The sequence below is a fragment of the Scomber scombrus genome, chromosome 19 (genome assembly GCF_963691925.1).
Source record: "Scomber scombrus chromosome 19, fScoSco1.1, whole genome shotgun sequence".
NCBI classification, from domain to species: Eukaryota; Metazoa; Chordata; class Actinopteri; order Scombriformes; family Scombridae; genus Scomber; species Scomber scombrus.
The window spans coordinates 8,222,999-8,247,782 of record NC_084988.1 but is presented as its reverse complement, the minus strand read 5'-3'; the positions used below and the strand labels follow the sequence as shown (position 1 = coordinate 8,247,782).

Below are 24,784 nucleotides of genomic sequence, written 5' to 3'. Positions count from 1 at the left end.
ATCTACTCCTCCCAGCTTCAAATGATTCTTCAAAGCTTGTCTGGAGGGGATCTTTGAAAATCAGATTTTTAATGAGCACATAGAAGCTTTTCCTTTTCAGCAGGTGAATGTGAAAACAGCCTTCAAGTCTCAAACTCAGCACATATATCACTCTGTACAGTGAAAGATAAAATAAATTCTAAAATCACATCTACTATTGACACAAGTCTTGGTAAGTCTAGTGACATAAAACAATGATAAACAAATCCAAAAATGAGAAAACAAATCATTTAAAAATATGTATTGTCTCCATAAAACATGGCCAAACATGTGGCCACATTACATCTTATTAGCGACAGGAAGCAGAATGTTTATAACAAAATACATTTACAATACATTGTACAAACATAAATAAAAATGCCATTTCACACAAAAACACTTTAAAATATAAAGATGTACAAAAAAGATATCAGTACAAGAAGTTGTGACGACGTTCCTTCACTCTGTGTCTTCAGTATTTTTGTTCCTTTCTCTTTGGTTCCCTCGGGAACGTCTTCAGTCACAAACTGAGCGCTGCAGCTGCAGTGCCAAAAAAGTCCTGAAACTTCAACTACTGTAAATAATATGGCTTCAAATCTGGATACAGCTGACGCAACTTTGACTGAGAACAGTCCTGTCTTTGATCAGCTTCTGCATAGTTTCAATACTGTACAAACAAAAAACAAAACACCTTTTTAATATGAACATCAATAAATGCATTTTTAACAGTTTTGTGCAAGCTGCTGTAAACAGCATCATGCTTTGCTCGTAAAAAAAACAACAATCAACTATAAAACACATTCAACAGCATCTCAAACAGAAGGCAAAAGAAACTAAATAAATACTAGAAACTTCATAAAATGGTGGGGAACAAAAGCCCTTAAAACCCAGCTTATGCTTATTTAGGGTACCGTGTAGTACTACTGAAAAAAAAAAAAAAGAGGTCAGGGGTCTGGGTTGGCTACAGAGCGTCATCCCTGGAGCTTCAGCAGGCCAAATGCTTCCTGAACCAGTGACCTCTGGTTTAAAGTACATCAGCCTGCAAGTCCTTTGACTTGTTATATCTGAAAACTATATTATCAACCTTCCAACTCCGTCTCTCCATGTTTGTGCTACAAAACGTGTTTTTGGACTAAATTTTTCTGCAGAGAGGGTTAAATAATAAGAATCAACAGAGCCTGCACAGATAAACATAGTAACTCATTATTAGTATTTCCGTCAATACACCACCCGTACTATACAATACATAGCTTACATACCTTTGTCCCTCTTTGCAACTGTGGAAGGACATTCGAAATACATTTTCTGCACAATTACAGTCATCAAGTGGTTAAGATTTGCAGTTTCCGGGTAAATAAGTGGAACAATTCAGCTCAGCTCAGATGTGGTCAATTTCATTTGCGGTACATTGACTTAAATTGCTAACATACAAATGCTAAAATGTACAAAACCAACAATGACAATGCTAACTTGCAGATGTTAAGCAGGTGTATGGTGTACACTATTTAGGTTAGTTTAACATGTGGGCATGTGAACATTTGCTATATAAATTAAAGTACTGGACACATGGACATTCAGGAGAAGTCTAGATATCAGTAGAGCCAAGCTGCTAGCATGGCTGAAAAGAAACTTACATGCCTTTCAAACACTTGCTGTATCAGTCATATCAACCTCATCAGTAAACCAAAATAGGATATAACTAAGCATTTGAGTATTTGCAAAAACTAAATAACTGGGATGTGGCACAGAGTTATGCTGCCATCTGTGTATGGTTTTAATCTCAGATGTACTGACACATCCTTGTCACTACACAACTGGCTATATCTCTTATACATAGGAAGAAAAGACAGGAAAAACACTTGCATAGTAATATAACATATCGCCTAATTAGTGTAATTTCTTTTGAGTGACAATTGAAATGTTCTCTTGCTATATGCCTCATTGACTTTAACATATTTGGCTGTCCAAGTTAGCATATGGTATGAAATCAAAAGACACCATACTGCTAACAGGTATTATATAGTGGCTAAATAGGTGGTACTAATCAAGCTGCCTAAAATTAAGAACAATACACAGAATGGGTCACGGCAGGTCATTTCCTTCAACTTCTAACACATCTTTGGTAAAATAGGATTGTGATTGTTAAAAGCATTTACAAACATGTACAAAAATACAGTTTAAAATTTATTTTTTTAAATACCTTCATAGAAAAAAAGCTGCTTCAACTTTGTAGCTGGAAATAATGTAACAGTGCTCTTAAAAAGTCAAGTAAAAATAATTTTTAGGTGCAAATTGAAAAGACAGACTAACTCCACGCTGGAGACAGTTAAGTCTAAGTGCTCACTGCAGATGCGTCTTCGTGCATCCCGCGGACTTACGAAGCGAGGAAAACATCAAGATCAGCGATGACTGCTGCTTGTCTCCTGGCAACAGTGTTCAAGAGTCGGTGAGGAAAAGATGGAGAGCCTAGATCCACCTGGAGAAGATGATGACAATGATTCATTGACAAGTGAAGACAAACACTGTTCACATAAAGTTCAGCCTGCCAACTATCACTTTGTGTAGCTATGTTATCTCACCTGCAGTAGGTAGATGACCCTGGTGACTTCCTGTCCACTTCGTCTGACTGGCTGCAGGATCCAGCAACTGGGCATCATCTCCCCTCGGACGGCATCCACACTGGGACGAGGCAGAGACTCCTCGAACACAGACTGCATTGCCAATATGCTGAGCCCACCCTGGAGCAGAGAGAGAGAGAGAGAGAGAGAGAGGAGAAAAAAACCATCAATAAAACAGGCAGTGCAGCCTTTTGATCAGCCGAGAGGCAACTGTTCACCGACACTGATAACCAACAGCTGACACGGTTTCTTCCACACCCACTGCCTCTGGGTCACTGTTGTTTACGCTCACTGTCGTTTCTTTGAGGCAGTGCTGAAGAGCATGAGCAGTTTTTAAATAACTGTTCGCCTGTTCTACATTTTGTGGATGAAAAGCTCAATGCTGCACCGCTTGCAGATAAATTGGTCGTAATTACAAGAGGCAGCAGTGTCCTCTCCTGATTTCACGCCACACTAATATGACAGTAAACTGAATTTTCTCCTTCAAACTGAAGTGCGGTTTCATGTTTGGTTATGCGGGAAAAATGCTCAATGAACCCTGTACAAGGGCAACTAGCAGCAATCATCAGGAGCGGCTGGTTGATTTTGCAGCTGTGCGTACCTGCTTGGACTCGGTGCTGATGCAGCAGAAGTCCCGCGGCTGGCTGAGGTGGCAGGTGGACGGATCTGTTAGTATGTAGGCTAAAGAGAAATACAAGACAATGTGTCAGATGGACAAACGTGGTTGATAAAAATGTGCAAATAAAGGAAAATATAAAAGTGTGTGAAGCACTGGAGCAGAACTATATTACTCCAGACAGTTGGAGGGGAGGAGAACTTTCAGTCTACAGTAAAAAGGGCAAAATTGAGATATTTGTAACCTGATATAACAATATTAATAATAAACTCTACATCAGTATGTGCAAAATGTCAAATAGTCAAACTAAAACTTTGGTGAGAGTAAGAAACATGGGAATAAAGCATAATATATGATGTGCCATTCAGTATAAAGTGCAACATACTGCAGGTGTGAGAATGGAGGTGGTCATGCAATACAATAAACTTGTCATTGATGAATGTGACTGTACTGTGCTGTACTGTACTATAGATAACTTATGAAAGCAGATGCATCATTTGAAGCGTATACATTTGCGAGGGCCTTGCAAAAATATAAATAATTCTGCAGCAAAAACAAAAATTATAAACATCTTCTATACTTATATTATTGCAAAAATGCACATTTTCTCTTCCATCACATCAAGCTTAAATTGCAAATAAATATTTATCTGTATCTCATGAACTAGTAATATCAGAGGAGCTGATTTAATATTAAATATCTACTATTTTGGGGATTTCAGAAAGTTTGCTTCAAACACAAATAATATGTGATGAGAATACAGACTGTGCAGGGACATTAGCTCACCCAGCTGAGTACTGTCATCTAGTGGTCGTGTCCAGACAGAACGGACTGACTGATTATACATGTGGCTCTTGGACAGCTGGCAGATCAGGCTCCACAGACTGTCCAGGGGTCTGTCCAGCTCCCCGGCCCCCAGGAAACCATGGACAGACAGGCTGGAGGAGGGCTTATAGTAAGCCTGGATGCCTCGTTCTTCTCCCTGGTATCTGAATAAATACAGACTTAGTATATTAGCACATGAATGAGCCACTTAATCTCATCTAAGAACGGACTTTGAAAAAATCCTGAGAAAGTAGATCCTATGGTTGGCGATAGTCTCAAGGACAGATCATGTTTGGATGAGTTTAGTAAAGGGAAATCATTATGCTCACTTCCAGCCTGCTGCGGCTTTTCCCATCATCAGGTTGCTCAAATCCCCAGAGGAAGCAAGCCGCACCTAATGAGAAAGAAAATTACAACCTGATACAAATGCCTGAAAGTTTAGATTACAAACATGAATCATCATTATGGTGTACAGTCAATGATTACAAGTGCAGTTCTCTCACACCACAAATGTTCTTGCAGTCTGAATGGTGTATTACCTCAGCTAGAGCTCGGCCGATGAGGCTGGATGTGATATCCTGATAAGTTGTGGATATGGAAGAGGAGGAACCGAAGGAGGCGGTGCGCCGTCGAGTACACATCGGGGGTGATGGAGATGAGGTCATCAGTGGCTCAAACCCGGTGACAAGAGTCTCAAGACGGACATCTAATAAAACACAAGGAAGTTAACATGGAATTAAGAAAAAGGGAACCAACTTGGAAGCAATTTTATATTATCTGGAATCGTATCTTTTAGTTTCTAATGTCAGAGTTAAAATAATAAATAAGCATTTATGATGAGATGGTAAACAAGAATTTCTTCCTTAAAATAGAAACATTTAACATACTCCTGATGGCTGTTTTGCTAAAGTCTGTTTGTGGTTTGTGATTCAAAGTTCAGTCCTTACCCTGGGCAGACAGCCAGGCACTCTGTGTCTTCACACTTTGAGGGCCACATACAGGAGGACGAGTCCTGACCTTCAGCCCTTCATCCTGGAACCCTGTGGTCTAAACCAAAACAGTGACATCAATGCAGTCAGCCTGTGTGTGTGCTCATACAGTTTAATTACGAATACAAAGAGATTTTACCTTTTTGTCATGCATTTATTACATCTAAATGATCAGGAATCAGATCCATTCATCTTGAATTTCTGTGTATTTATTCTTAATATCAATTACTCAAATGTTCTGTAATGTATAACATCAGTGCACCAACCTGTCCAGTAAGAACTGGTCTGTTGCCAGGTGAAAGCTGGACAGTGTTGCCGCTGTTGTACCCGGACGTTGGTCCAGAGGAAAGACTCAGGCTGGATCCTGTGCACAAGGTGCTGTTGCTGATTCTAGTCCGATGCCTCAGGTCATCCTGACGCACATAAAAGGAGATATCAGGGAAGGTATATATGCAGTACTACAATGCTTCGAATAAAATTATTAGTTACTGAAAATCTACAAACAAAATATTTTATCAACCATTCATATTTGATGTTAACATCAATAACCTCTGACATACACGACATGTTTGATATAGTAGCAGGTGAACTGGAATCATACATTCAGCTGCAAACTGAAAAATGAACTTTTTTATTATAAAAAAAAAAAAGAGTCCCGTCTATCGAAGCAAATTCACTCAAACACCGATAATGTCTTTGGTCATTGTTGTTTTTATGACTTACAATAAATTAATCATGACACTGCAATGACAATAAACTAACCTTTACTTCCTGAGACAAGGCCTGCTGCTGAAGCCTCCTCTTCTCCTGCTCAGTCCTCTCTCGCAGTCGTTCCCGTGCCTTTGCAATCTCTGTCCTGGCTTCCTCCCGGGCACGGCCGTAGTCACGCAACAGCTGCTCAATATCAGACGGGCACTGGCCCTCTCCTTTGGGAGGGTCTGGTATTCTGTCAAATACGTAATTGGGTGAAATCTCAGTCAAGTAATGCAAAACAGCAGTTGTAGTTAAAGAAAAATAATAAACATGTTAGATACATACTTTAGATTAAATTGTATGTTGGCATTTTTCATAGAAACCTAGAAACATAGAAGCATTTATGTACTCAATTTGAGCACATTGTAATGAAATTGTAATAAAAACCCAGTGTCGTACCTGGTGCTGTCTATCACCTCCTGGCGCAGCTGTTGCAGGTAGTCTTTACGCCGACTGGGCATGGCGGCAGAAACCTTGGCGGAGGGAACGGCCTCTTGAGGAAAGGAGCGAGGATGTTTGCTAGGACTCAGACTACGAGCTCTCCGGTAAGTCTGGAGACGAACCTCCCTCTCCTGCCTCAAACCCTCGATACTCCTGCGGTGTCTGAAAGGAAAGGATCGCAAAAGCAGAAATACAATTAAAAACAAATATGGTCACAGGAGACGCTTTTAACACATTTTACAAAAAGATTTAGGTCACAATGAAAAATGTCTCTGCAGGAAATATTTACTTAATATTTATCGGTTTTAAGGCCAGACATCCTACCTCAATACCTTTTTACTACTAACAGAAATGTGTCGTAGTAGTATTAAGTAACAAAACCAGTAATGTAGTGAAAGCTACATGTGATGTCTTGTCAGATATTTAGTCTTGTTTACTGACTCTTTGATTGGTTATTTTCTGATGTAAAACAGGAAACTGGCAATTTTAGGATGTTTCTTTGTTTAGACAAAATTCTTGTACAGATGCTTGTGTTAAGACAATATTAAACAATGATGCATTGAGAACCGAAGAATACTGTCAAATGAAAAAAATGGAAATGTTTATGTTGCCTAAACTAAGTTTTTAAAAAGAAAAAGTATTTCTTTGGTATTTAAGCCAAAAACAAAGTATTGAATCATATTTTTTGTATTATTATCTAAAAAAATTAAAACGAAAGCTTAAGTGAGTCATGTGTATCTTTACCTATCATACAGCTGCTGATTGGAAGGAGCAGGGGTTGGTGGCTCCATCTCTTCTCTGGATCTTGGGGACAGCATCTTTAACAGTGTATCCGTCTCTCCCAGGCCATAATGGAGCTTGGCTTCAGTCAGCTCCACAGTCAGCGGCGTTGGGTTCATGTTGAGGCTGACTGTTGCCATCACTTGCTCTCTCTCCTGGCGTAGCCTCTCTATCTCTCTCGCCCTTCTGTCGCTCTGCGCCATGGACTCTGCATTTGAACCGTAACTCTCCATCTCGCCCCATTCAGCACAGTTTCTGCTCTCCTTATGGTCGTTTTTAAAACTCGTGTCCGGTTTGTTGGGGAGACTCCAGCGCTTTGATTGTTCACAGTTGATTCCTGACCAGTTGGTGAACTTATTGTGAATGGGCAGGTCCTCGGGGACTCTCTCCTGTTCTGGACACATGGCCGTGCTGGTGACAGGTTTAGTGTTCACAAGGATATCCGTGTTGCACTCGCTGGGTGCCAGTGACACTGTGTCGTCCTCTTGAAGCTGAACAGTCCTGGCGCTGATTGGGGAAGGATTGTAGGCATTGACGGAAAAATCTACAGAATCCACTGCAGGTCTCTGTTTAGTTGTGTAGTTCGATGTTCTGTCATGTCTAGATATAGTCGGCTGTTTGGGTACATCAGTCTGTTTTAATATGGGAGAGATATGATTCTGTATAGTTAAACCATCAGTAGAAGTCGGAGTCCTCCACTGGGGACTTTGAGGACAAGTCATCTGCCATTTGGGACTGGGCTGAGTGTTGCCTTTGTTTTTATAGGCGACATTTCTCCTGTCAGTGTCTGTATATCTATCCAGTGATGAACTTAGGCTTGCAGAGCCCTTATCAGAGCCTTTTGGGCTGGAGCAACTCATTTCACTCACCTTTTCAAGTGATACAGACTCTGATTTAATAGAGGAAACATCACAATCCTGTCTGGGTATTTGATCGTCTTCTGAAATAGATGTAAATGCTGACTGCTTGCTAAGAGACACAATAAGGCTCTCTTCCTCTGAAGCGTGGTTTGTATTTCCATCTTGATATTTTGGAGGACAAAGTGTGGAGCGTTTCCCTCCCTGCTTCATATGTAATCTCATTCCCACAGTGAGAATGGGAGATGATGCACGATCTATGTATGTAGTCTCTTTCTGTGAACACGGTGAAGAGCTGTGATTTTCTTGGTAGCTGCTTCTTGATGATCTGGGGGTGATTTCAGAGACTGCAACACTTTTGCGGCACAGTGCCTCGGGCGTGCTTTGCTTTGAACCTCTAGAAGAAGCCGATCTTACACGTCTTTGACATTCAGCTGCAGTCTTCACAGGTGGTGTTTTGAGAGGGTCATTCTCTGATTGTATCGAAGACCTTTTTGCTGCAGCAGAGGTGTTAAACCTCAGGTCGGGCATGCTCTGCATCTTTTCATCTGTGTTAGCTTTAGTTTTCACCACACAGTGAACACCCTCGTCTTTCAACACACCGACAACCTCAGAACCAATCACTCTGACTATCACATTGACTTCATGAGGTTTGGACCTTTCACTAGATGCTTGATGGTTAGCGACTTCCATCTTTGCTAGTATTGAAGACCTTTCTGTTTGAATCCCAACATCTACTGCCGTTTGAGTTGAACAGTTTCTCTTGGTGCAGTCTTTAGACTCACTATAAGAGATGCTGATATTTGACAAGTTGACGCTCTTTTGTGGACTGAATTTGAGGACTTCACCTGTTCTCATTCCCTGGACGTCCTCCAGCAGGTCTGAGGTGCTGTCGATCAGCTTTGAGAGATGGGCTGACATGCTTTCCATACTGGCCCACGTTGAAGATTCTTTAATGTCCACTTTGGTTTTCTGTGTCACAGGTACATCAGTGTTGCTCCTTTTGTGCCGCTCCTTCCTCTTTAGAGCACTACTACTGCTACTATTAGCATAAACCAGCATTGTCTGAAGGCTACGCTCAGTTTGAGTGCCATGCTCACATGTCCTCCTCTTTTGCGCCTGTGTTTTATTGGCCTGAGATGACTCTTGCTCAGATGAGTAAACAACCATGATTTCATCCACATGACTGGAGTTGTTACCAAAACTGCTGGGACCATCATTACTTGAAGAACTACTGTTCACTGTCAGATTGGCTGGGCGACTGTGAACTTCAATGGATGTCTGTTGATGTGTCGTAATCTGAGATGTTTTGCTGACTTGTTCTTTATAATCCTCCATACTGCTGAGCGTACTGGAGAGCCCCTTGTTGGTGGCGTAAGTGCTGAGATGGGAGTTGAAAGGAGAGTTTTGCCCGTTCAAACCATCGTCGACACTACAGCATCTTGTTATACGCTTTTCGGCGCTGTTCAAAAGTGGAGACTTACAGGAAAGGTCGGCGGCACTTCCAAATGCTGGGTTTTTATAACAGTGTTGGTTTGACTCCTCGTCTTGCCAGTGAACAAAAGGATTGATGTCGCTAGAGGCAAAATGCATGGCGGAGTCCTGCGTCTTCAGTGTATGATGTGTTTCGCTTTTCTTTGCAAGCGGGGGTAAAGAATGTCTTTTTTGGCAACAATTTCTACTAAACTGAACCTCAGTTTTTGAAGAACAAGTCTTCACTTTACATTTTCTTATTGACACTGCAGCAGAAGTATCTGCATCGTTACTTCTAAGCTGTCTGACTTCTAGTTTGCCGGTACTCTCAGATCCAACCTTTCCCCCTGTACATGAAAGTCTGCTGTGATGCACTCTGGAGGTTTTGTCATCCTCTTCATCTGATGAAGACTTATAAGAGGAGTCAGAGGAAGAGGTGGGATGAGTCTGGATCTTAGACCTTCTGAACCTCTTAGTCTTGGCCTTTTTTGATATAAGAGCAGAATTACCCTGTGCGGCAGCAGGTGTGTTTATCTTGCACTCTTGGGGCATTACAGATCTTCTATTTTTGAAGCCATTTCCCTGTTGCATTTTGTGTCGCGGCTGTGTAGAACCACATTCATATTTAGACTCTGCTAAGCTTTCTGGCAGCTGCACCTCTGACTGGGGGATCAATACATCTTTGTCATTTTTCATTACATAATCACCTTGGCTCTGGGTACGGGTATCTTTATCAAATTTGCACTCTGAATGTGGCATATTTTGACATTTGTTTTTGTAATTCATATTGACGACAAAGGTCTGAGCCAAGTTATTTGAATCTGTTTGTAGATTGCTGATCTGATCCTGTGCTTTGATACAAGGTTTACCTCCTAGCATGGTGTCTGTTTCACTTTCATCATGTCTGGGCTGGTTCTCAGGAGCGGATGTATTCTGGTCACTGTGATGGTCGTGCGGTCTGAATTGGCTGAATCCTCCATCACAGAATATTTTCACAGCCTCGGACAAGTGAGGGCTATTTTGAAAATGCTGTTTGACTGCCCTTGGAGAGTTATGTTTTTTTGAGTGACAGTCCTCATCTTGAACACTGGATGCGTCTTCCATACTGACATCCTTTACATATTTACAGCAAGTGTTCACCTTTGCGGCATCAGTGGAGAAAGGTGTGTCAAGGGCAATTTGGGGAAGTTGTGGGAAATCAGAATTTAAAGCAGGGCCTTCAGAGCAGCTCGGATACTCCACTCTTTTTGTACCAATAAAACTGACAGTTGGATTGAGATAAGAATTTTCTTTTTGTTGACTTGTATCATTTTTCTCCACAGCAGTTGCTTGAGAATCGATACATCTTGCTGAGGTGAAATCACTCACTGAGGATAAACTCATTGGTTTCAACGTGAGGTTGCTGGTGTCCTCAGATTCTCCGTGACGTTTCAGTGTCAGATTTGATTTAATGTTCTTGGTTTCTGAAGAGGAGTTTTGGAAAACACAGCAATCATTTACTGGCTTTTTTGATGTGCCATCAGAATAGCTCTGAGCATGGTCAATCGTTTGTGTTACTGCAGTAGACTTGAGAGTGTTGTTGTAATGGTTAGTGCACAGTTCAGCAGGTATGTCTGAGGCCTGCTGCTCATTTTTATCCATTGTGTTGAAGCATGTTTTCCTGTCCAATGAGTTTCCAATGAAGTTTGTCACTTGTTTCACCTGATCACTCCTCTCACCTCTATTCTGTTTTTCTCCACAATTATGTTCATTACTTTTACACCTAAAATGACATGCAGATGATGACAAGGAATTCAGGCTCTGACTCCTATTCCTGTCACAACTGCTGCCGAGCAATGACAGTTTCATGTGCTCTTTCACAACTTCTGAGATTCTCAGGTCAATAGCGCTACAAATTGCCTCTGACTGACATGTGTGTTTTCTATTTTCTTGATGTTTTCCCTGTTTATCATTTTGGGATTTGCCCTCTTTTGATACTTCAACAACTTCTTTTATTGTTACATCACCTTTTTCAACTGCTTTCTTCTCTCCCGCAGAATTATCACTATGAGAACTTTTGTCACCGCTTTTAAAACCACATTCATAGTCCTCAGAGATCAGACAAATCTGTCCAAGTTTCGTGGACACAGGATCAGAAACTGGCGATGCCACTGAAGCCACTGTGTCTTGTCTAACGCTGCCATCCGCGTGAGAAGAATCAAATCCGGGGTTGTCAGTTTCCGCGGGAGATTCTTCTCCTTTAGAGTCACTAGTGTTGTTATTGTCATCAAGCCAAATATCATCTTGGCTGCCAAGTGGAGTAGAGCAGAAATTCACCAACTCTCCGCTGTTGCTCCTTTTTGGAATTTTTAGGCTGCCCATGAAAGCATCCTGCTGGTCTTTGTTCCTCTTCCTGGAATTTTTACAAGGCGATTTAACAAGTTCCTGCTGTAGTGAAACATACTGCTCAGAGCCTTTGGCGTCAACCCCATCTACTGTTTCTTCCCCTGTAGGGGATAAATCTTTGGTAAAATCGTATTTGTGCATATCTTTCAACTTTTCTTTTGCACCATCGAGATTGCATAGTACTTTATCTTCAGTGGACAATTTGAAGGCACTTGCAGTGTCAAAAATTGTATTAAATAATTGACTTTGCTTTGTAGGATTTGAGGAGAAATGCATTTCTGTTTGACAACCTGAGGTACACATTTCGGTGTCAGAGGACATCACAACATCAGCAGCAACCGCATCAGGTCCATCTGTGAACACCTGAGGCAATTCTGATGCTAGTTGTGTAGTGTGGGGGATCTCGGTGGGTGACAAACACGCAATTTGATCTGTGGTGGGCACACATGGTGGACGTCTGTCCCTGTTGTCATTTGAAGTATCTGTAAAAGCCTCTTGCATACTTTCTGATTGCTCTATATCTTTCTGTGATATCAAAGCATTGTGTGGTGTTGTTAGAATCTGCGAGGCTTGAGTCTGCACCGTTACATTTACAGCTTCAGAGCTGGTGGATGTTGAGCTTCCAGATCCGCTACGAGAGTCTGAGAGGTTCATACTGGTTGGACTCGGGCTGCTGCTGGCGCTGCTCTCCACACCTCTGAACATCATCTCTCTTTGGAAAGGTAGAGAATCCATGTAAATCCTGGGACTGTCTGCTGCATCGGTGGAGGACCAGGCATCTGTGAGCGGCAGCTGGCTCTCTGACTCCCTCACACTACAGCTGATCAGGGAGCGGGGGCTACATGTTGAAGTGGTCTGCATGTTACCAAAGTCCTTCATCAAGTTGTGGACAATGTCTCTGCCTCTCAAATCTGTTGCTAATGGCTTTTGGGAAAGGGATTTGCTTGTAGCACCAATTTCCTCTCTATGTGTTGTTTCTGGGGAGCCTTGCTGGCTCCAATATGCCTCTGCTGGCATCACCTGAGGTTTCTGACAGTTGTCCCATTTTAAATTGATCTCTCGTGTCTTGTTGTGCACTGTGGATGAACAGGAGGCATCTGCCACCAGTGAGTAAGTTGGAACCACTGTTTGGCCAAGTCTCCTCCCTATAGAGTATTTTTCACAGCTCCCCACAGCCAAAGAATCTTTAGACATCTCACTGTCTTCACTTTCTGCTTCACTCTGAGCTGCTTCCTCGTGTCTCAGCTGCTCTACTAGGGCTGTTGCATAAGCAGAGGACAGAGAATCAAGAGAGAAAAGGCTCTCGCAGTCTGATGCTGCTTCTTCCCTCTCTCCCTCCACCTCCCTATCATCTTCCTCCCATCTGATCAATTCCTGCTGCCTCTCGACCCATCTGCTGGTCTTGTTCGTCAGGGTCTCTGTACTATGCCACCGCCTCTGTCTAACATCTTCAAACCGAGTCCTTTGGTCAAGCTCCTCACATGACACAGCTGCTTTAATGTTACATTTACTTCTGTTCATCTTGGTATCTTTAAAGTTTCTGTCTCTTCTTTGTCTCCAGTGAAATTTGCTTGTTATCCTCCCCAGAACTTTGGGGCCCCGTCCCCCATTTGCACCTGTTGGTGGTTTTCTGAACACTTTGGACAGCGCTGTTTTTAACTTGGGCCCAACAGAGTGAGAAAAGGATTTCCTAATGGTTTCCACTCCATTGTCACTGGTATGAGATGGGCTTTTTACATTCATACAAGGGACAATCTGAGAACTCAGTTTGTCTGTTGTGGTTCCTTGTACATTTTCTTTGCTGACCGGCTGCACTGAAGAACTAAGTGTTGACTTCAAAGTAACTGGCTGATTCTGATCTGACCGATTCTTAAAAGATAGTTCTCGGTTCGGCAGCAGAGGTTTTCTTTCTGGACGTTCCCTGCAGGTCTGAGCTTGGGGCTCCTCCTTGGCGGTTTGTCTGATGTTTTCAGAGGAGCCGACTCTACTCCGACAGGCTTTACTTTGTCCTGAGAACAGAGTGCCAGAACAACTCTGGGTTCTTTCCCGAGGAAGGCACTCATCCGAAACCCACTTCCTGCTGCCAATGGAATCAGACGTTACGGACGAATTGGAAATCAGTTCTGGGGATCTGTTTTTCTTCAGGAAGTGTCTGTTGAGAGTAAAAAAATAATTTAAGCTCTACATAAATATAGATGGTGAAAGAAACCATGACCAATTCATGTGTTTTGTCTGTGGCTAGATTTCCTGATCTAACTTCCACTGAAAAACTTTGAATTATACTAGACCCTTCATGCAGTTTTTACAACTTCCTGTGCTTACCTGAAGATAGGGGTGTGCTGTGGGTAGAGCCGGGACAGAAGATCTGCTGAGAATGAATGTCTACGAGAAAAAAACGGTCGTCCTCTGAGCTTCTCGGGAGACCTTAGCTCAGGAGACTCAGGGCTGTCTGGTCCTGGAGGCAAGGACTTTTCCAGCCGCTGCAATTCTCTCTTAGCTTCCAAAAGATCCCGCTTGCGAGCGATTCTCTCCAGCTGGTAATGAAGTCTTTTCCGACGGATGCGGCTCTCAGCACGGCAGAGGGCGTGATGCTTTAGCAACTCCTCCTGTACCGCCTTCTTCCTGGCCCTTACCACTTGGGACGGACGATTTACTGTTAGACCTTCCTGATCCTCAGACGCCTGATTTGTCAGCCGCTCCAGAAGAGGTGCAGGGACCAGGTCTGTTTGAACTCCAAGCTCCTGGGTGACTCTTTGATCTCCAGCTGACAGACGCAGTTTCTCCTGCAAAATCCACTGCTGGACTGTTGGGTAAAGATTCACAAAAAGTCAAAGTCGGAAGGGAGTGGAAATCTTTTACACATATAGTGCAGAGTTTACACATTTACCAATATTCTGAATCTTTTTAATATTATCTAGAACTTTGGCTTTTGCGTTTTGAAAGTAAGTTTTGTTTTTTTTATGTGAGAATTATATGAGACTGTGGCATTGGAGTACTTACTCTCACTCTGCTGCTGTCGGAGGTGGGCCTGCTCCCTCTCCAGTTCTCTCTCAGCCTGTCTCTGCCCAGAGTGAATCTCCTGCCGCAAACTGTCCACGTAGCGCTGCTGCTCCTCCACACGCTGTCTAGCAGTAGGCTCCTCACCGGGGGAGAGACTGGCTCCCGGCTGCTCTTGGAGATTGACTTGCTCGTCACTTTAAAAGAGGCAAACAGAGTCACAGTGAAACACACAGACTTAGAAACTGTGATGAAAAGCCAAAAAAGACATCCAGGAAAACTAAATCAACCACTTTACCTTGCCTAATTTAGTAGTTTGGTGGCAGTGTAGCAGTGTCAAATTAAAAGGTGCCGTTGATCTTCAGTTTAGCGTCTTACCAGTAACCAAGCAACAACTGGGCCTTTCATGTAAACAGCTAACTGGGAATGTTCACAAGGGTGGGGGCTAATGGAAAAACATGCCATCTCCACCAACTGGAGGAAGACATGCATGACACATTGCCCTATTTCTCAAGCATGTACACTGGTAAAACACGTGTACCTCTAATAAAATATGCAAGCTGTGAGTTGGCAGAAGAAGATCACTCTGTGCATCATACACATGCACAAAGTGATGAATATTTTCCTGAAAAGATTGTTGTGGTGTTCTTTGTTTTTTTGAGGTTGTATTTACCTGTGGTCAGGGGTCAGGGGGCAAAGGTCGATGTACGTGCAGGACATGCCACCTTCACTGGCCTGAGAACAGTAGAGATTTGGCAGAAATAAAAAAAATGAACAATCACTATTCTCAGAACAAATAATGAAGATTTTGCGCCTGCAGCATCACAATCATCTGCTTAACATTAATTTTAACTTGATTGCAATCATAACCAACAGCATCATTTTTTGGTTTCAGCTGAGCAGCACCTACCCGCCTGCGCTCACGGAGGACAGCTGCCTCTGCTGGGTGGTTGAAGCGAAACTTATGCACTCCTCCTAAGGTGATCACAGTCCCTACAGACAAAGAGAGACATATCCTTTGTGGCACACTGTGCTCATCGTGTAACAGTGTAAGCTATGGACAGGAGGTGTGTGTGTGTGTGTGTATGTGTGTGTGTGTGTGTGTGTGTGTGTGTGTGTGTGTGTGTGTGTGTGTGTGTGTGTGTGTGTGTGTGTGTTGCAGTGTGGGGAAGAGTGTGTATAAGTGTGTGTCAGTGCTTCTCCTTGGGATGACTCGGTGCATCTTTAAGTGTGTGTGTGTGTAGATGGTTAAACATTAACCTATATGTGACATTGAATCTATCTATGCATTTTTAAGAGTGTATGCATATTTGATTGTAGATTAACTTATATATGACATCCAGCACATAGCCAGTGTCCTTAGGGTAAGCTTTCATATGGATAAAAATGTCAACCATTCTCTCAGGATATTAACATAACATTTATTATTTATTCTCATTCAAGTTATATGCCTGCATATCCACAAGGCCCATATCACACATTAAAATATGAGGCTTGTTGCTTTTTACTTTCATTACAAAATATCCAATCTGTGTCAAAAAAAGTGCAATGGAAACCAGACATTGTAAATAAACTGATCTGTTGAGGACATGAACTGACCTTGAGCCAGTCTGCAGGGCTCAGTAACCTCCCTTTCGTTGAGCAGGCAGACACAGCCTGGCAGCGGTCTGAGCGTTACGACACCTCCATGGTTTTCAATCTCACAGCTGGCACTGCCCTGCAGAACTAGAAACAGAGTGCAGAAACACATTCACACACACCGATTTACACAGCTGTTGTAATGCAGTGTCTGTACGACCAAATATATTCAGTGCTCAATGCAGCATTTAATGCAAGACTAACAGCCCATTTTAGGGCATGTCATATTTTACGATGATTTCTCAATGTACAATGTACTGTATTGTGAGTGTGAAAAGCTAGTTAGTGAACTTGATATTCTATTTTTGTCCTCTGTAAAGTTCCATATTTTAAGCTGCATGTGTTGCACGTTTGCTCTGTAATAATACAAAGTAGTAAGAGGCTCTTGAAATAGAAAACAGCTGAGAAAAAAATGTTCTTCTCTAAACTGAAATTAATATTAACAGCTGGATAAGTTAACATGGAGATCAAATGAATAAATAATACCTATTTGTGGTTCTTCAAACTGATCTTGAGGTCCGATGTGGGTAACTCCTTCCTGTAATAAAAGACCAAGATTTTAAAACACTGCAGCTATTCTCAAAAATCCTAATAAACAAAAACATTGAAACACACAAGGGTTTCTGTCAACATAATGCAAGCCTGGCGGCACGCCAGGCCTTATCTGACCCCCTGCCAGGCCTGAGCATTAGAGGACATTTTTTCTTCATCTATTTTTAAGATGCTTTTTAAACTAAAATGTTTCATACAAGTTGTGCAGCTCCTTTAAGGAATAGCCTAGTGTGTAGGTTGTGTGCATAGCGAGAGAGAGAAAGCAAGAGCGAGAAAGAGCGAGAAAAAGTTAAAGGGAGAGAAACATATAGCGTGTGTGAGGATGTAATAACAATAGTTAGCAGTATAGTATTGTGTCTAGAGTTTAGGCTATTTGTCAGGAAATATATGCTACAACTCCAAGTTCCTGTGTCTTGCTTACCACCCAGATGAAGTTAAGGGGGTTAGCCCCGAAGTTACCGAAAACTTTGGCCCAGGTCACTTAAGGTGGACCAGCTGTTCTCATATTAGTGCCAATCTCAGCTGCTTCTCCAAATTTTGCTCAGCCCCCCACCAAAGAAAAGAGACTTTGTGGTAGAGACCCTGCACACCTTATGCATACTGGTTATTAGTTGAATGTGCTCAAAACACAAGCGACTGTAGATATAATGACAAGAAATTCACACACTGTTCTACGAAGATTGTCTTATTGTCCTTTCACTTTTAATCTTCTGCTTAGTTGACAGAAAAACTGTCATTTGTTTACTTGGAAGTCTTATCTAATGGGATTAAAGTCTTTCATATATGGTGTCAGGACCACATGTGCTCCCAGGTGGCCTCGGCTCTTCACATGCAGGAAACAGTGTAATTGTCAGGCCTAAGGGTATGCTTGTCATTGTCAGAATCAGGACAGCTTAAGCTCCCCTGAGTCATAGCCTCAGAACTAAGAACCTCTTATTCAACCGAGCTTTACACATTGCAGAAGAATTGCAGAGAATACACACACGCACAACGATGGGAGATCGACAGGACAGTTGGAGGGTAACGTGAAAAGAAAAGACAATCAAAACGCACCTTTTCTCAAGAGTTTTTCTAGCAGAACAGAGAGAAATAGTAGGAAGAGGAGGGGGAGGAAGAATCTAGTAGACAAAAAAAGAGATGACAGAAACAGTAACTTGAGAGTTGGATGGGGGAAAAAAACTAGAGCAAATGCAAAGAATATCAGTTTGTGAGGGTTTGCTGAATGTTGTTCCAGCACATGTGTATTTTCAGTATAACAAAGTATGTGGAATTGAGTGAAACACGTCTGTGGGGATGAATATAAATTATAAGGAGAGAAACAGTAAAAGTACAATGTAATGTGAAGCATTTTGTGACTTTGGTCTATAAAAAGTGCTTTATTAATAAACTTTGCTAACATAATACCATCCATACAACTAACATGATTAACAGGAGTTGTATAGCTATAAACTCCACTAATTATACTAGTAATTACAATGTCTCGACTAATATTTATTCCGATATTAACTCAAAAGATGACAATAATACCACAAAACTAACATAAATAAAAGGCCTCTTTTAGTAAATAATGCTAAATCTAGCACTAATACCATTTATACTGTAAATGGAGACTGTTTGCCTCCTTGTGATCGTACCCTGAGGTGATAGAAGACGACCCCGGTGCTGAGAACATCTCCTTCAAGGGCCACCAGGTGTGGTTGGAGGGAGTTGATGAGGAAACCAGCTCGGTCTCTGTTGATGTCCACACTGTACTGCTCCAGCAGCTCCTTCTTGTCTCTCCAGCCCTCCGACCAGTCCTTTGTGAGCTGCTCAACCTAAAGGGGGGGGGGGGGGGAGGCATGGATGAAGACAATGAAGGAAAGTCATGAAGAGAGGTGGATGAAACCACAGCGGTAAAATAACTACTGCATCTGCTACAACGTCTTCTGCTAGTCCTTCAACTATTGCTAATTTGGCTCCTGCTACTCCTTCTGCGACAAAAGATTATTCGTTATATTTGGATTTGTTAGATATCAATTAACACAAATATGCATAATCCTCTATGTTAACCTTTTCAATTGCAATGTTCTAATTAAATTTTCCAGTTTCTTCTTAACTTTGCCTCAAAGTTGCTAAGGGGACAAATTGTAGGGCGCATAAATCTAAGAGGTGGATTACTTAAAACTAGGCAAAAAATATACCAAAACAATATTATCCATTTTATTAAAATAATTAAAATAAAAAAGGTAATTTGGGTGAATGGATCCTTTAAGATTATACCATGCATATAGACAATCTCACACTCTTTTTTTTTTTATAACTGAACGTAATATTTCTGTTTGGATCTCATCTAAACCCTCACAGGCCAAACCTGAGCTTGAGTAGAGTTGTGATTTGAATCACGTTTGTCCGTACAACATATTTGATGATGAAACTGCCAGTCAAAGGTTGATGCAACTTATTACACGGTGCCCTGGATTTCTTTTATGTGAAATATCTGTCAAATTGATGAAAAAATATTCAACTAAACATAAAAGCACTCTAGCCTGCTATATCATGGACTATCAATCAGGCAGATGAAACTATCTGTGTCGACTCTGCATTACCTTTAGTTCGTTCTGCAGCACGATGTCAGAAAGAGTCCCGTCCCTCTCATCACTGAGGGATGGACTGGGATTACGCTGCTGTCAGTCAAGAGAGGAAAAAAATCATCTGTCAACATACTGTGCAAAAGGAAAATGTCACACACACATTACATTGTAATACAATCTTTACCACCCAGTGGATTAAAAACGTCACAAAGAGACAAATCACTGCATTAGGCCTTTGCTACAAATCACTTTTATTCAAAGCTTTAAAGTGCTAAGAATATATTGGGTAAACCCAGCAGGGTGTATCAACGGGAGGGTTAGTGTCATACTGGATGGAAGGTCACCATACCATTTCAAAGCTGAGCAGCATGCTCTTCAGCCTGTCGATCTCCTCTCTCAGCTCTCTGATCAGCCGAACGCTAGCGTCCTGCACAGAAATCACAGCTCATACTAACCTACTGAAACGTTTCGATCAAACATTAAACCTTAACATCAAAACCCAAACAGTCACTGACCTCATTAACCCGAGGCTTGTTGACAATATTTCTGGCATGGGCAGCATAGCGAAGGGTGCTCAGGGTCTCGTTGTAGCTGTTAACGGAGGGCGAGACCGCTGTCACACACACACACACACACACACACACACACACACACACACACACACACACACACACACACACACACACATTAATATAAAGCAGTTAGCACTAACATCACAAGAAATAAGACTGGCTGTTTTATGTGTTATGAATTATAGGAAAGTGGCTGGAAATTCGCTTTTCTGGCATGCTCACAAAGAATCACTATTACTTTTTAAATTAATTCCCTACTTACCAGGCAGCCATTAATTTAATTTCACACAAAACATTTTAGAGAAAAACTTTCAGGAGTGGAAAACTATGACCACGCAGTTGGCTGCTGCACCTTTTAAAAACTACTAAATCCCTTTTAATGTAATTGCTGAGACTCTTACATGCTGAAAAACACTCTCCGTTAGCCACATTTGTTTATTAAGTTTGATTTTGTGAGAAAAGGGCTCACAATGCAACTACTCTAAAGTTATAATGTTTGCAATTTATAAATTGTTAAATAAAACATGCAAACCCCCCAAAAAACTACTATGATACATACTTGCAATCATAATGGTCTTGGAGTTGCCACCTAAACTGTCTTTCAGCAGCCAGGTCAGCACTGAGTCTCTGTAGGGGATGAAGCAGTGCTTCCTGCCACCACCACCTCCTCCTCCTCCTCCTCCAGACAGGGAGCTGCTGTGACTACCAACCGTGCTGCTGTCGCCCTCAGAAGCCATGCTGTTGATACTCTGGCAGCTGCTGGACATCTGGGAGTTCTGGGCTGTGGAGGCAGGGGAGAGAGGGTTGAGGAATGTGTGATTAGAGTGAGATGGACAGATAGGAATAAAGATAGCGGAAGTGTAGAATGAAAAACAGGCGCATAAAATCTATTTTCTGATCACGCATCATCACTTACCAAGAGCAGAAATGACGATGCCCAAAGTGACCAGCGACTTGTTGATGTTGGAGCCCTCTGTTAGTCTATCCCTGCAGTAGTTGTAGTCTGCTCTCTCACTATCAGACACAACACAAACAAAACATGAGGTTCATGTCATTAGAAATGATTCAAGATTCAAATAATGCAATGCTGATAAAGTGCTAGAGCTAGAGGAATTTAGAAAGTCTCAGGGCAGTAGTGAAGCTCCACCAGGGGGCAGTTTTGTCAATGATTAGATGATTAGGCCCAAAAAAAATGCAGAGAAAAAAGGAGACACACAACAAACAGAAAAAAAACATTCTCACCTCCCTGCCAAGTCCACAAGGTTAATCTTGCTAACAGTTTCTGAAGGACGGTTATTTTCTAGTATTGCCTGAGGAGAAAGACGAGAATAATCAGACTGGGATCTGCAAATAATGAGAAATGTTACACATAAAAATAGATTCAAATAATATGAACTACACATGAGAATTCAAGGAACAAGAGAGAGATCATGACCTGTGTGTACTGGATAGTAAAGATGGCATGGGATCTGCTGCTGGCATCGTGATTATGAGTTGCTGCAGTGATGCGGTTTGCAATGCCTTCCTCCAAAAGGTCCATGGCCTGCTTGCCATCTGAGACCACATGCTGTGAAAGATCTGATTAGAGCGAGATAAAGAGAGAAGCAAAATGCTTAGAAATAAGAGCAAAGAGTTGTATGTTTTTATATAAATAAAGAAAGGTTATTTATTAATTGACCCGATTCTCCCTGTGGGAAATTATGAATGCAACTTGATGTGGGAAACTCTGTGTAAGGGTCAAAGCGACCATTGTTGTAAATTGAAATGAACATCAGGCAAAAGTTTGACCTTACAACCTAACAGAATCATCTTTAAACATGAATTAAGGAATTAAGCTTAAAGATAAAGGATATAGACTTGCATTTTAAAATTAAGGTTTTGTATGGTTGCTATAGGAACAAAGCTACACTGATGAACTTGGCAAAAAATTATAGAAATATAAACTATTAAACACATTTTGTAGAGATAGCTCTGGGGGGAAAAAAACTCTGTAACTGATAAAACTTCAGCGAACAAGAAAAATACATTTTCACAAAGGAGTTTAGAAGACATAAATGACAAACAGGAAACATGTCTCATCAGTGCATGCTCAGGTTTGATTCGTAATACTTTCCCGAAGCATTTACTAACAAAAAAATCTGTGGCGATGTTCTACTTCCAGGCATGAATCACATCGACGCAAGTAGCTGTTAAACACGTGCGCACACAAATTACCACAGAGCCCTTTTGGCATTGCAAGTGGTTATTTGTTGTTTGTTTTAATTTGGTCAGGGAGCACAAATATCTGAATAAGAGTGACAGTAAAACACTGCTGGATGGACAACTGTTCTGCTGTGTGTATGGTGTTCTCCTTGGAACCGCAAGGAAATGACTTCATTTCCTCTGGTCAACTGGGATTTCTCCTGATACAGACAATGACTGGATGTGTGGCTTTAAACATAGGGAGACTGGCGGATGAGAGGAAGGGAAAGAGAGGAGGAAAGGCTGTAAAGATGGTAGGAAAAAGGGGGGGAAAAAAGGAAAAAGTAAGACAAGCTAAAAGAAGAGTCTGGATGAAAGTCAGAGTGAGCAATTTTGGTGGTGATCAAAAGAGAAGAAAATTCTAACACTGACCACATACCAAAGTGACTTGTAAAATAAACTTACAACAGCAGAACTGATATACTTGAGACCATGTTACAAGTCCATAATTTGACAAAATTATGTGTGTGAGTGTGTGGGACAGCTTAGAGAAAGATTTAACCTTTGGTATCCGCTCTCATCTTTGCTCTCTCACTACAAAGTGTTTGAGACAAATTCCTTTACAACCATGATCCACTGCAAACTATTTCTAAGTGTTACAAATGGTCATTGGGCACTTCTTAAAGCTCATTCCTGCAAAAGCACTTTATCATAGCAACGTGGGAGTCAAACATGCAAAGTCTGGGGCATACGGTTGTTCCAGGATGATTTAAAGTAACATTTTTCTCAACATACAGAATCTACATACGTACATTATGAAAATGTGTAGTCTCTACTTCTCCAAATAATATTTATTTTGTAAGACAGGCAGAAAAAGGCGAAAAACAGAAATCATCAGTTGTTTTTCCAGCTGAACGTTTTGTGCAATTACACTTTGAATAGTGGGGTGGGGGTGTGATTGGGAGGAACGGCCCCCCCAATCTGAACCCGAGCGGTGTTTTGTTATTGGACTTCTGTGCTCGTCACAGATTGTCCATAACAAACACCATGTTCAAGCATAAGGGTGTCCATATGTGCACTTGGCACCAGGACACCCTAGGCCGCAGTTCGATGATTGACTTTGTAGTCGTGTCGTCGGACTTGCGGCCGCATGTCTTGGACACTCGGGCAAAGAGAGGGGCGGAGCTGTCAACTGATCACCACCTGGTGGTGAGTTGGCTCCGATGGTGGGGGAGGATGCCGGTCAGACCTGGCAGACCTAAACGCATTGTGAGGGTCTGCTGGGAACGTCTGGCAGAGTCTCCTGTCAGAGAGAGCTTCAATTCCCACCTCCGGGAGAACTTTGACCATGTACCGGGGGAGGCGAGGGACATTGAGTCCGAGTGGGCCATGTTCCGCGCCTCCATTGTCAAGGCGGCCGACCGGTCTTGTGGCCGCAAGGTGGTCGGTGCCTGTCGTGGCGGCAATACCCGAACCCGCTGGTGGACACCGGCGGTGAGGGATGCCGTCACGCTGAAGAAGGAGTCCTATAGGGCCTTTTTGGCCTGTGGGACTCCGGAGGCAGCAGGCAGGTACCGGCAGGCCAAGCGGGGGGCGGCTGCGGCGGTCGCTGAGGCAAAAACCCGGACATGGGAGGAGTTCGGTGAGGCCATGGAGAACGAATTCCGGACGGCTTCGAAGAGGTTCTGGACCACCATCCGGCGTCTCAGGAGGGGGAAGCAGTGCACCGTCAATACTGTGTATGGGGGTGACGGTGCCCTGCTGACCTCGACTCGGGACGTCGTGGATCGGTGGAAGGAATACTTCGAAGACCTCCTCAATCCCACCGACACGCCTTCCGGTAAGGAAGCAGGGCCTGGGGACCCGGGTGTGGGCTCTCCTATCTCTGGGGCTGAGGTCGCCGAGGTGGTCAAGAAGCTCCTCGGTGGCAAGGCCCCGGGGGTGGATGAGATCCGCCCGGAGTTCCTCAAGGCCCTGGATGTTGTGGGGCTGTCATGGTTGACACGACTCTGCAACATCGCGTGGACATCGGGGGCAGTGCCTCTGGATTGGCAAACTGGGGTGGTGGTCCCTCTTTTTAAGAAGGGGGACCGGAGGGTGTGTTCCAACTATAGGGGGATCACACTCCTCAGCCTCCCTGGTAAGGTCTATTCGGGGGTACTGGAGAGGAGGGTCCGTCGGATAGTCGAACCTCGGATTCAGGAGGAGCAATGTGGTTTTCGTCCGGGTCGTGGAACTGTGGACCAGCTCTACACCCTCTGCAGGATCCTTGAGGGTGCATGGGAGTTTGCCCAACCAGTCCACATGTGCTTTGTGGACTTGGAAAAGGCATTCGACCGTGTCCCTCGGGGGGTCCTGTGGGGGGTTCTCCGGGAGTACGGGGTATCGGACCCCCTGATACAGGCCGTCCGTTCCCTGTACAACCGGTGTCAGAGCTTGGTCCGCATAGCTGGTAGTAAGTCGGACTCGTTTCCGGTGGGGGTTGGACTCCGCCAGGGCTGCCCTTTGTCACCGATCCT

General features: G+C 42.8%; 2 protein-coding genes across 2 annotated transcripts in view; both read right to left on the bottom strand.

Annotated features, from left to right (window-relative positions):
* Nucleotides 1–57: 57 nt before the first annotated feature.
* LOC134000945 (uncharacterized) lies at nucleotides 58–13,533 on the bottom strand. The gene is made up of 11 exons (XM_062440469.1): nucleotides 7,005–13,533; nucleotides 6,219–6,422; nucleotides 5,829–6,012; nucleotides 5,333–5,479; nucleotides 5,025–5,124; nucleotides 4,617–4,783; nucleotides 4,407–4,471; nucleotides 4,039–4,241; nucleotides 3,238–3,317; nucleotides 2,598–2,756; nucleotides 58–2,494 (listed from the first exon to the last, which is right to left on the bottom strand). Exons 1-11 carry the CDS (start codon nucleotides 13,496–13,498, stop codon nucleotides 2,393–2,395), a joined length of 7,905 nt encoding a protein of 2,634 aa, XP_062296453.1. The 5' UTR covers nucleotides 13,499–13,533; the 3' UTR covers nucleotides 58–2,392.
* Nucleotides 13,519–24,784, bottom strand: part of LOC134001275 (stAR-related lipid transfer protein 9-like) — a 40,150-nt gene continuing 28,884 nt past the window's right edge. Inside the window, exons 8-23 of the mRNA XM_062440843.1 lie at nucleotides 21,520–21,662; nucleotides 21,327–21,394; nucleotides 21,001–21,098; nucleotides 20,644–20,865; nucleotides 20,028–20,125; nucleotides 19,862–19,939; nucleotides 19,528–19,605; nucleotides 18,577–18,756; nucleotides 16,877–16,928; nucleotides 16,352–16,477; nucleotides 15,663–15,745; nucleotides 15,426–15,487; nucleotides 14,756–14,949; nucleotides 14,078–14,558; nucleotides 13,620–13,907; nucleotides 13,519–13,564 (exon numbers count right to left, since the gene is read on the bottom strand). Of these exons, the coding sequence (XP_062296827.1) occupies nucleotides 13,519–13,564; nucleotides 13,620–13,907; nucleotides 14,078–14,558; nucleotides 14,756–14,949; nucleotides 15,426–15,487; nucleotides 15,663–15,745; nucleotides 16,352–16,477; nucleotides 16,877–16,928; nucleotides 18,577–18,756; nucleotides 19,528–19,605; nucleotides 19,862–19,939; nucleotides 20,028–20,125; nucleotides 20,644–20,865; nucleotides 21,001–21,098; nucleotides 21,327–21,394; nucleotides 21,520–21,662 (2,297 nt within the window). The remainder of the gene's footprint in view (nucleotides 13,565–13,619; nucleotides 13,908–14,077; nucleotides 14,559–14,755; nucleotides 14,950–15,425; nucleotides 15,488–15,662; nucleotides 15,746–16,351; nucleotides 16,478–16,876; nucleotides 16,929–18,576; nucleotides 18,757–19,527; nucleotides 19,606–19,861; nucleotides 19,940–20,027; nucleotides 20,126–20,643; nucleotides 20,866–21,000; nucleotides 21,099–21,326; nucleotides 21,395–21,519; nucleotides 21,663–24,784) is intronic.